At 44.7% G+C, this 12,408-nt stretch overlaps 1 protein-coding gene across 5 annotated transcripts in view; it reads left to right on the top strand.

Annotated features, from left to right (window-relative positions):
• The window catches only part of LOC112258067 (general transcription factor II-I repeat domain-containing protein 1-like), a 48,355-nt gene that overhangs the window by 10,586 nt on the left and 25,361 nt on the right, over nt 1–12,408 (top strand). For all 5 annotated transcript variants that reach the window (XM_024432158.2, XM_024432159.1, XM_024432155.1 and 2 more), the window contains exons 2-3: nt 4,459–4,591; nt 10,907–11,048. In XM_024432158.2, the coding sequence (XP_024287926.1) occupies nt 4,466–4,591; nt 10,907–11,048 (268 nt within the window). In that variant the 5' untranslated portion in view covers nt 4,459–4,465. The remainder of the gene's footprint in view (nt 1–4,458; nt 4,592–10,906; nt 11,049–12,408) is intronic.

The following is a 12,408-nucleotide window of genomic DNA, read 5'->3' as shown; positions in this document are numbered from 1 at the left end:
TCAGCAGATCCTGGCTGACTGGCAGATCCTGGCTGACTGGCAGATCTGGAAGAGTCTGGTTGACTGGCAGATCTGGAAGAGTCTGGTTGACTGGCAGATCTGGAAGAGTCTGGCTGACTGGCAGATCTGGAAGAGTCTGGCTGACTGGCAGATCTGGAAGAGTCTGGCTGACTGGCAGATCTGGAAGAGTCTGGCTGACTGGCAGATCTGGAAGAGTCTGGCTGACTGGCAGATCTGGAAGAGTCTGGCTGACTGGCAGATCTGGAAGAGTCTGGCTGACTGGCAGATCTGGAAGAGTCTGGCTGACTGGCAGATCTGGAAGAGTCTGGCTGACTGGCAGATCTGGAAGAGTCTGGCTGACTGGCAGATCTGGAAGAGTCTGGCTGACTGGCAGATCTGGAAGAGTCTGGCTGACTGGCAGATCTGGAAGAGTCTGGCTGACTGGCAGATCTGGAAGAGTCTGGCTGACTGGCAGATCTGGAAGAGTCTGGCTGACTGGCAGATCTGGAAGAGTCTGGCTGACTGGCAGATCTGGAAGAGTCTGGCAGATCTGGAAGAGTCTGGCTGACTGGCAGATCTGGAAGAGTCTGGCTGACTGGCAGATCTGGAAGAGTCTGGCTGACTGGCAGATCTGGAAGAGTCTGGCAGATCTGGAAGAGTCTGGCTGACTGGCAGATCTGGAAGAGTCTGGCTGACTGGCAGATCTGGCGGCGCTGGGCAGACTGGCGCTGGGCAGACTGGCGGCGCTGGGCAGACTGATGACGCTGGGCAGACTGGCGGTGCTGGGCAGACTGGCGGCGCTGGGCAGACTGGCGGCGCTGGGCAGACTGGCGACGCTGGGCAGACTGGGGGCACTGGCAGGCGCTGGGCAGACTGGCGGCACTAGCTGCTCCATATAGGCTGACAGCTCTGGCGGCTTCTTACAGACTGACCGCTCTGGCGGCTCCGTGCTGACTGGCAGCTCCTTGCAGACTGGCAGCTCCTTACAGACTGACAGCTCCGTGCAGACTGACAGCTCCGTGCAGACTGACAGCTCCTTGCAGACTGGCAGCTCCATGCAGACTGGCAGCTCCATGCAGACTGACAGCTCTGGCTGCTTCATGCAGACTCACATCTCTGGCTGCTTCATGCAGACTGGCAGCTCTGGCTGCTCCATGCAGACTGACAGCTCCATGCAGACTGGCAGCTCGGGCTGCTTCATGTAGACTGACAGCTCTGACTGCTCCATGCAGACTGACAGCTCTGGCTGCTCCTTGCAGACTGGCAGCTCTGGCTGCGCTGAACAGGCGGGAGACTCCGGCAGCGTAGGAGAGGAGAAAGGTTCTGGCTGCGCTAAACAGGCGGGAGACTCCGGCAGCGCTGGAGATGAGGAAGGCTCTAACAGCGCTAGATAGGCGGGAGACTCCGGCAGCGCAGGAGAGGAGAAAGGCTCTGGCTGCGCTAAACAGGCGGGAGGCTCCGGCAGCGCTGTAGAGGAGGAAGGCTCTGGCTGCGCTAAACAGGCGAGGCACACTGAAGGCCTGGTGCGTGGTGCTGGAACTGGTGGTACTGGATCGAGGACACGCACAGGAAGCCTGGTGCGGGGAGCTGCTACCGGAGGGCTGGGGTGTGGAGGTGGTACTGGATAGACCGGACCGTGCAGGCGCACTGGGGCTCTTGAGCACCGAGCCTGCCCAACCTTACCTGGTTGAATGCTCTCGGTTGCCCTGCCAGTGTGGTGAGGTGGAATAGCCCGCACTGGGCTATGCAGGCGAACCGGAGACACCGAGCGCAAGGCTGGTGCCATGTAAGCCGGCCCAAGGAGACGCACTGGGGACCAGATGCGTAGAGCCGGCTTCATGGCATTTGGCTCGACGCTCAATCTAGCCCGGCCGATACGCGGAGCTGGAATATACCGAACCGGGCTGTGCACCCGCACTGGAGACACCGTGCGCTCCACAGCATAACACGGTGCCTGCCCGGTCTCTCCAGCCCCCGGTAAGCACAGGGAGTTTGCGCAGGTCTCCTACCTGGCATAGCCATACTCCCTGTAAGCCCCCCAAGAAATTTTTGGGGCTGACTCACGGGCTTCGCTCTGCGCCGCCGTGTTTTCCTTTTCGACTCCATTCGCCTATAGCCTTCTTCGCACTGCTCAAGCGAATCCCATGCGGGCTCCTGCACTCTCTCTGGGTCGGCCGCCCACCTGTCGATCTCTTCCCACGTCGTATACTCCATGCCATTGCTGTCCATAACGTCCTCCTTTCGCTTCTCCTGTTGCACCTTTGGGCGGCTACACTCCCCTGGTTTAGCCCAGGGTCCTCTCCCGTCGAGGATTTCCTCCCATGTCCAGAAATCCTTATTTAGCATCTCCTTTTTCGGCTTCTCCTGCTTGTTGACACGCCGCTTGGTCCGTTGGTGGTGGGTGATTCTGTAACGGTTTTCTAGTGATGATGAAGGAGAGTCGGACCAAACTGCAGCGTGTCGATTGCGATCCATATTTATTAAACAAAAACGTAAACACGACTAAACACTAAACACTAAACACTACAAAAACAATAAACGTAATGAAAACCGAAAACAGCCTATCTAGTGCAAACTAACAGAGAGTACAAGTAAGACACTAAGGACAATCACCCACGACAAACTCAAAGAATATGGCTGCCTAAATATGGTTCCCAATCAGAGACAACGATAAGCACCTGCCTCTGATTGAGAACCACTCCAGACAGCCATAGACCTTGCTAGACAACCCACTAAGCTACAATCCCAATACCACCACCAAAACCCCAAGACAAACACACCACAATTACAAAAACCCCATGCCACACCCTGGCCTGACCAAATACATAAAGATAAACACAAAATACTTTGACCAGGGCGTGACACGGGGGGGCTCAACTGAAGACTTGTTTGCTACAACACCTTGCTTGTTTCCACAAAGAACGAGAAAGTTTCATCACATTGTTACCGTGGAAACGGACTCAACCACAGGAATGCCTGTCTATCCCATCCATAGATATCCACTGAGTACAAAACATTAGGAACTTGTTAAATCCACTTCAATCAGTGTAGATGGAGGAGAGGAGATGGGTTAAAGAAGGATTTTTAAGCCTTGAGACAATTGAGACATGGATTGTGTATGTGTGCCATTCGGAGGGTGAATGTACAAGACAAAATATTTAAGTGCCTTTGAACGGGGTATGGTAGTAGGTGCCAGGTAGACCGGTTTGAATGTGTCAAGAACTGCAGCGCTGTTGGGTTTTTCACGCTGAACAGTTTCGTATGGGTATTAAGAATGGTCCACCACCCAAGGACATCCAGCCAACTTGACACAACTGTGGGAAGCGTTGGAGTCAACATGGGCCAGCATCCCTGTGGAACGCTTTCGACACCTTGTGGAGTCCATGCCCGACGAATTGAGGCTGTTCTGAGGGGGAAAAAGGGGTGCAACTCAATATTAGGAAGGTGTTCCCAATGTTTTGTACACTCAGTGTAGCATGACCATACTATTGTTAAGGTCCCCGTCTTCAGTCAGATGTTCGTTTCACATACACAAAAAAGCATAAAGCATTTATGATGATCTTCATCTATGATCGCATGTTACACGATTATACAATTTCCGTGCCAGCCCTAAATTCGAAATTAGGACTAATCAGGAGCAAACGGAATTTGGGTACATTTTTCTTTCAATTCCTAGACAATTCCAACCTCTACAGTTATTTGCTGAGCTACCTTCTAAGGAGAGCAAATGAAGGATGAAGAGATTCAAATAAATATTCAGAGCTATCTTTAATTGGCTGACAAAGGCTTATCGTAATTAGCTACTTTCGCATGTGTGTGACGGATTTGGGTATTAGCATGTTACATGGAGGGTATTATCGCCACTTTTAAAAGCCTCTTAATGAGAGTAAACTTCCCCCTCCACCCAAATGACCCCCATCCAACTGCCATGTTTTATCACTATTCAAAATGCAGCCAAACCCTGTTGTCAAATCAAATGGGCTTCTTGTTGTTTTATTGGTGCGATGAATGGCAGATCAACGTCGTGTGCATTTGGTTACTGCTCAATCATTTGTAGGCTTTAGCTACCTTAAATGGCAGGACATGACTTTGTCTACCTAGCATATGCCATATACTTAGACCATGTATACACAGCCTCCTTTTCTACAGACGTGGGTAAAACTGAATCATTGTTCAGTGTTTTACTCAGAACCGAGCTCTGGGGTGAAGTTTCCCCAGAGGTACAGAGGTACAGATGTACAGATCTGGGATCACCAATCATAACATCAACCACTAGTGAGTAAAATTCTAAACTGACCCTAGATCAGTGTAGGAGCAACTTCATCCTACTCCCAGAAGTGACTGATTGGAACGAGATACCATCCACATTTATGTAATCTACACAGGCAGACACAAATGACTGTTTTGGTTCATCTTCTTGATAACTTCTTGAAAGCCCTCTATTTTGTGTCCCCTCAGAAGAGGAATGGCACAGATGAGGAAGTCGGGATGTGACGGGATAAGGACTAACTCCCGGACTGAGCTGCGGGTCCCACAGGTGTCGGCCAGACAGGAGATCCTCACCAGTCTAGTGTCTGCGCTGGACTCAGTGGTAGGACCACTAACACACACATAGACATACACATACCTTATTAGTTTTGCCATGGAAAAAATATGAAAGATTGATTTGTCAGGCAGTGTTATTTCAATGACTCCTTACAAAATCAAATTTGGCAATTCCATGGGAGCTGAAAATATTTTTGGTATTTTGGATTGTTCTGGCAATTCTCACATTGGCAGGATGGATATTTGAAATGCTTTTTACATTTGTTTTGCAAACATTAAAAAAATCATGATTAAAGTGGCCATTTTTGGCTATTTTCTTTAGACCTATACATGCCTCCTGTAAGACCCTATGATTTGTGAACTACATGATACAGACAACATCTTGGTGTCATTATACTCCTTATGGTGTTCTCTCAAATATATGTATTGATTCCAAATTAAAATGTCACATTAAATTATTCAACATTAAAAATATATCTCAAAACTACCCATTTTAAGACTTTGTTTAGAACAATATACTCTACAATTACATCAAATTGCCAGAGTGGGCTCTGCTAATTCTGAAGATATGCGACATTTTATGAGCACCACCAACACAGTGAATGGGAAAATAGATTCAAAGGGAACTCCAGCTGCTTGTCACTTGCTGAATGTGCAATCCTAAAGGAGACTGACTGTGGTTAATATTAATTTATATGTATAAAATGGGTCATATCATGAAAGGGTAACTCAACCCCAATTTCAGCCTTTGCCCAACCCCTTCATTTAAAAAATGCAGTCAGGGGAGAAGTTGTGGGTGGGGGAAATTGCTCATAAACATTCATTTTGGGTGTGGATAAACATAGTTGTACCTGATCCCAACACTTTCTCACTAAAGCGTACTTACCAGAAGTCCACTGGCACGCTCTGATAATAAAATGATGTGCAACGCGAGCAGTTAGCTCACCGTGGTAAGGTACCAACCAAGTTTCTGACATTACATTTTCATTTTAGCAGACGCTCTTAACCAGAGCAACTTACAGGAGCAATTATGGTTAGGTGCCTTGCTCAAGGGCACATCGACAGATTTTTCATCTAGTCTGCTGGGGATTCAAACCAGAGACCTTTTAGGTTACTGGCCCACCGCTCTTACCGCTAGGCTAGCTGTCGCCCCATCTATTGCCACTTGCGGTGTAAGTTCGAATACCCCATGGGGCACAAAATACATCTTTTGAAATTTGTATTTTTATGCAGTAGCTATTTAAATTGCAATATTTATGCAGTAGCTATTTTTCCAATGGTCAAATTAACTCAGATTGGTTACTGTATAAAAACCTACAACTGCTGCCGATGTGACCCCTCTCACAGGTATAATTGGACTTTTTAGAAGTGTGTGGGCACTGTATGAATGTTGTAAATAAGGGAGTAGCATTCACAACCATTGAACTATGAGCTAACTCTTCGTGGACTGTGCCACCAATCAGTAATAGTGGTTGGTAAAAAAAGTACAACAATTTAACATGACCACCATTGTCATCTATTTCATTGTTACGATGGATGTAGCTACTAATATAAACGTATAGTCCTCATAGCCTACATTTTTTTTCTTCGTAAAAGCACAGATGTGTATGAAACAGTAAGCAAAAACATTGAATTTGGTCATATGCGGAAATGTTCCTTACATTCCACTTACCAGAACCATTGCCAAATTGGGCGCGCTGTCACCTGCTTTTATAATAAGCCTTGAGGTGTTACCACCCAGAAGAGTTTATTTCATACCGAACCCCTCCCTTGAGATGACATAGAGGGACCTTCTCAAGGTGCCTCTCTACATCATGATTTCAATGGTAGAGTTGAACCGCTAGTGGCAAAAGGAGCTAGATTTACTACTAAAATACCAAAAAAGAGCACTTTCGTAACGAACTGTCAAAATGAAGAACCGAATTGGAATGTTTCACTAGAACGCCAAGAGTGTGCAAAGCTGTCACAAAGGCAAAGGGTGGCAACTTTGAAGAATCTCAAATATATTTGGGCTTGTTTAACACTTTTTGGTTACTAAATGATTCCATATGTGTTAATTCATAGTTTTAATATCTTAACTATTCTACAATGTAGAAAATAGTTTAAAAAAATATATATATACAGTTGAAGTCGGAAGTTTACATACATTTCGATTGGAGTCATTAAAACTTGTTTTTCAACCACTCCACAAATTTCTTGTGAACAAGCTATAGTTTTGGCAAGTCAGATACAACATCAACTTTATGCATGACACAAGTCATTTTTCCAACAATTGTTTACAGACAGATTATTTCACCTATAATTCAATGTATCACAATTCCAGTGGGTCAGACGTTTACATACACTAAGTTGACTGTGCCTTTAAACAGCTTGGAAAATTCCAGAAAATGTCATGGCTTTAGAAGCTTCTGATAGGCTTATTGACATCATTTGTGTCTATTGGAGGTAAACTTGTGGATGTATTTCAAGGCCTACCTTCAAAATCAGTTCCTCTTTGCTTGACATCATGGAAAAATCCAAAGAAATCAGCCAAGACTTCAGAAAAAATGGTAGACCTCCACAAGTCTGGTTCATCCTTGGGAGTAATTTCCAAACGCCTGAAGGTACCATGTTTATCTGTACAAACAATAGTACGCAAGTATAAACACCATTGGACCACGCAGCCGTCATACCGCTCAGGAAGGAGACGCGTTCTGTCTCCTTGAGATGAACGTACTTTGGTGCGAAAAGTGCAAATCAATCACAGAACAACAGCAAAGGACCTTGTGAAGATGCTGGAGGAAATGGGAACAAAAGTATCGATATCCACAGTGAAACGAGTCCTATATCGACTTAAAAGGCCGCTCAGCAAGGAAGAAGCTACTGCTCCAAAACCTCCATTAAAAAAGCCAGACTAAGGCTTGCAACTGCACATGGGGACAAAGATCGTAATTTTTGGAGAAATGTCATTTGGTCTGATTAACCAAAAATTTAACTGTTTGGTCATAATGACCATCGATATGTTTGGAGGTAAAAAGGGGGAAGCTTGCGAGCCGAAGAACACCATCCCAACCGTGAAGCACGGGAGTGGCAGCATCATGTTCTAGGGGGGGGCTTTGCTGCAGGAGAGACTCATGCACTTCATAAAATAGAGGGCGTCATGAGGCAGGAAAATGATGTGGATATATTGAAGCAACATCTCAAAACATCAGTCAGGAAGTTAAACTTTGGTCGCAAATGGGTCTTCCAAATGGACAATGACCCCAAGCATACTTCCAAAGTTGTGGCAAAATGGCTTAAGGACAACAAAGTCAAGGTATTGGAGAGGCCATCACAAAGCCCTGACCTCAATCCTATAGAAAATGTGTGGGCAGAACTGAAAAAGCATGCAAGGAGGCCTACAAACCGTATTCAGTTACACCAGCTCTGTCAGGAGGAATGGGCCAAAATTCACCCAACTTATTGTGGGAAGCTTGTGGAAGGCTACCCAAAACATTTGACCCAAGTGAAACAATTTAAAGGCAATGCTACCGAATAGTAATTGAGTGTATGTAATCTTCTGAACCACTGGGAATGTGATGAGAGAAATAAAAGCTGAAATAAATCATTCTCCCTACTATTATTCTGACATTATTAAAATAAACTGGTGATCCTAACTGACCTAAAACAGGGAAATTTTACAAGGATTAAATGTCAGGAATTGTGAACAACTGAGTTTAAATGTATTTGGCTAAGGTGTATGTAAACTTCCGACTTCAACTGTATATATTGAAATTAGTAGGTGTGTCCAAACTTTTGACTTGTACTGTATATACACTGCTCAAAACAATAAAGGGAACACTAAAATAACACATCCTAGATCTGAATGAATGAAATATTCTTATGAAATACTTTTTTCTTTACATAGTTGAATGTGCTGACAACAAAATCACACAAAAATTTAAAATGGAAATCAAATTTATCAACCCATGGAGGTCTGGATTTGGAGTCACACTCAAAATTAAAGTGGAAAACCACACTACAGGCTGATCCAACTTTGATGTAATGTCCTTAAAACAAGTCAAAATGAGGCTCAGGATGGTCTCCTGAGGGATCTCCTCCCAGACCTGGACTAAAGCATCCGCCAACCCCTGGACAGTCTGTGGTGCAACGTGCCATTTGTGGATGGAGCGAGACATGATGTCCCAGATGTGCTCAATTGGATTCAGGTCTGGGGAATGGGCGGGCCAGTCCATAGCATCAATGCCTTCCTCTTGAAGGAACTGCTGACACACTCCAGCCACATGAGGTCTAGCATTGTCTTGCATTATGAGGAACCCAGGGCCAACCGCACCAGCATCTGGTCTCACAAGGAGTCTGAGGATCTCATCTCGGTACCTAATGGCAGTCAGGCTACCTCTGGCGAGCACATGGAGGGCTGTGCGGCCCCCCAAAAAATGCCACCCCACACCATGACTGACCCACCCCCAAACCGGTCATGCTGGAGGATGTTGCAGGCAGCAGAACGTTCTCCACAGCGTCTCCAGACTCTGTCACGTCTGTCACATGTGCTCAGTGTGAACCTGCTTACATCTGTGAAGAGCACAGGGCGTCGGTGGCGAATTTGCCAATCTTGGTGTTCTCTGGCATATGCCAAACGTCCTGCACGGTGTTGGGCTATCAGCACAACTCCCACCTGTGGACGTCGGGCCCTCATACCACCCTCATGGAGTCTGTTTCTGACCGTTTGAGCAGACACATGCACATTTGTGGCCTGCTGGAGGTCATTTTGCAGGGCTCTGGCAGTGCTCCTCCTGCTCCTCCTTGCACAAAGGCGGAGGTAGCGGTCCTGCTGCTAGGGTGTTGCCCTCCTACGGCCTCCTCCACGTCTCCTGATGTACTGGCCTGTCTCCTGGTAGCGCCTCCATGCTCTGGACACTACGCTGACACACAGCAAACCTTCTTGCCACAGCTCGCATTGATGTGCCATCCTGGATGAGCTGCACTACCTGAGCCACTTGTGTGGGTTGTAGACTCCGTCTCATGCTACCACTAGAGTGAAGGCACCGCCAGCATTCAAAAGTGACCAAAACATCAGCCAGGAAGCATAGGAACTGAGAAGTGGTCTGTGGTCACCACCTGCAGAACCACTCCTTTATTGGGGGTGTCTTGCTAATTGCCTATAATTTCCATGTGAAATTTGTCAATCAGTGTTGATTCCTAAGTGGACAGTTTGATTTCACAGAAGTGTGATTGACTTGGAGTTACATTGTGTTGTTTAAGTGTTCCCTTTATTTTTTGAGCAGTGTATATTTAAAAACAAATTGGCGTCAGAAAACATTGTGAAGTGAACCACTGTAATATAGTTAAATATGTGTACATGCCAATACAACCAAAAGTATTTATACAGCAAAAATGGCTAGGGATTGTAAGAAGTCGGAAGAAGAGTCAATGAATAGAACAATATTCTAAATGTTGATTAAGTGTACTTTGAGCCTCACAGTAACACTAGGAAATGTTTTTCTTTATTCACTCTGAAGCTGTGTTCGAATACTCATACTAACCATTCTATTTGTGATGTAAATTGAGTATGTAGTATGCTTATTGGTCATAGTATGGATGTTAGTAGTATGCCAAAAGATGTACTACATTCGCCAAAATACGAAGTATACAAGGAATGGACACTATTTCCAGGCTCTTAGGGCCCATAATGTAATTATTCAGAAAATGGTTGTGGATTCACAACATTTTCAGATTTGAAGAAAATTTAGGAAAATATACTACCGAAGTCCGACGAGAGCGGATTAAAATTAATTGCTTTAACTAATTATGACAACTGTTGAGCAATGTAATGACTTTTCAAATAAGTTACACGTTATGGTGGCTGACAATTTGTTAGCTACGCTAGCCTTACAAACTACAAAGCATATCATTTCTGCAGTTGCTTGTATATACCGATATGTTAGCTTGCTAACTAACGTTAGTTGGCTACTAACACATCAAACTTGACAGTATATTAACTATATGCTATCTAACGACCCACCATTTATTGACTTGATTATTCACATCATTCTTAGCTTAGTTAAGTGGTATAGTCGTTATGTGTTCTCAATGGACATTGTTATTGAAGTCGTAAGATGTCTAGCTAGTAATTTGTCCGCTATGTTAACAATCTAGCAAGAAGTTGCATAGCAACAGCATCTACTTCCGGTAGAAAGGCGAAGTGCTGGTACACTCAACTGAAATTATACCGTTCATTTACAGTATACTAAATGAACTAATAGTATGTAGTATATACTCATTAAATATGTAGTATACAGTTTGTTAGTACGGGTTTTCGAACACAGCTTTAGTCTTGCTTGAGAAGGTGACCTATGACCTTGTCTTTTAACCTGTGTTCCAGTGTACAGCCATGTCAAAGCTCAATGCCGAAGTGGCTTGCGTCACAGTGCACGAGGACAGCGTGATCGCCGTGGGAACAGAAAAGGGAAGAGCTTTCCTCAACTCACGGAGGGAAATACAAACAGACTTCCACAAGTTTTGCAGTGAGTGCTTCGCTGTGTACTGGGCAAAAAAGCTGAATCGGGTATAATTTGCCCAAATCACATAACACGATATGGCTACATTTTTCACTTAGAGCACAATTGCTACAACATTTTCCTCACAGGTCCTGCTTTTGTCTTGGAGTTTAACTTTTATCTGAGCCTAAAAAGGTTTTGTCTTATTTAAGTAATTCAATCTCTAGTTTTACATTTACATTTGAGTAATTTAGCATTTGCTCTTATCTGGAGTGTAGAACCATTTTTATTGTTTGTATCTCTGTAATGTGTCTCTATCCATGTAACTGTATACTGAATGTATCTATATACTTTTAAAAAATGGGACCACAATGGAAATAAGTCCCTGACTTTATTGTGCAATCCCAGTCAAGTAAAAAAAATAAAAATGCTGTACTGTGTAAATATGTATTTTTTTTTTACTGATAAATAAATCTATCAATCAATTCTAAAACCAATTGAGAACCAGAATAGCCCAACTTTGAGTGAAACTGGCAAGGTGAAAAGTGGCGATGTACAGTGAGGGGAAAAGTATTTGATCCCCTGCTGATTTTGTACGTTTGCCCACTGACAAAGAAATGAGTCTATCATTTTAATGGTAGGTTTATTTGACCAGTGAGAGACAGAATAACAACAACAAAATTCAGAAAAACGCATGTCAAAAATGTTATAAATTGATTTGCATTTTAATGAGGGAAATAATCTTTCTCAATCATAAAGATTTCTGGCTCCCAGGTGTCTTTTATACAGGTAACGAGCTGAGATTAGGAGCACACTCTTAAAGGGAGTGCTCCTAATCTCAGTTTGTTACCTGTATAAAAGACACCTGTCCACAGACACAATCAATCAATCAGATTCCAAACTCTCCACCATGGCCAAGACCAAAGAGCTCTCCAAGGATGTCAGGGACAAGATTGTAGACCTATACAAGGCTGGAATGGGCTACAAGACCATCGCCAAGCAGCTTGGTGAGAAGATGACAACAGTTGGTGCGATTATTCGCAAATGGAAGAAACACAAAAACTGTCAATCTCCCTCGGCCTGGGGCTCCGTGCAAGATCTCACCCCGTGGAGTTGCAATGATCATGAGAACAGTGAGGAATCAGCCCAGAACTACACGGGAGGATCTTGTCAATGATCTCAAGGCAGCTGGGACCATAGTCACCAAGAAAACAATTGGTAACACACTACGCCGTGAAGGACTGAAATCCTGCAGAGCCCGCAAGGTCCCCCTGCTCAAGAAAGCACATATACATGCCCGTCTGAAGTTTGCCAATGAACATCTGAATGATTCAGAGAACAACTGGGTGAAAGTGTTGTGTTCAGATGAGACCAAAATGGAGCTCTT

This window comes from Oncorhynchus tshawytscha, linkage group LG09 (genome assembly GCF_018296145.1).
Source record: "Oncorhynchus tshawytscha isolate Ot180627B linkage group LG09, Otsh_v2.0, whole genome shotgun sequence".
Lineage (NCBI taxonomy): Eukaryota > Metazoa > Chordata > Actinopteri > Salmoniformes > Salmonidae > Oncorhynchus > Oncorhynchus tshawytscha.
The sequence above is the reverse complement of the archived record's forward strand: the minus strand, read 5'-3'. Positions and strand labels throughout refer to the sequence as shown.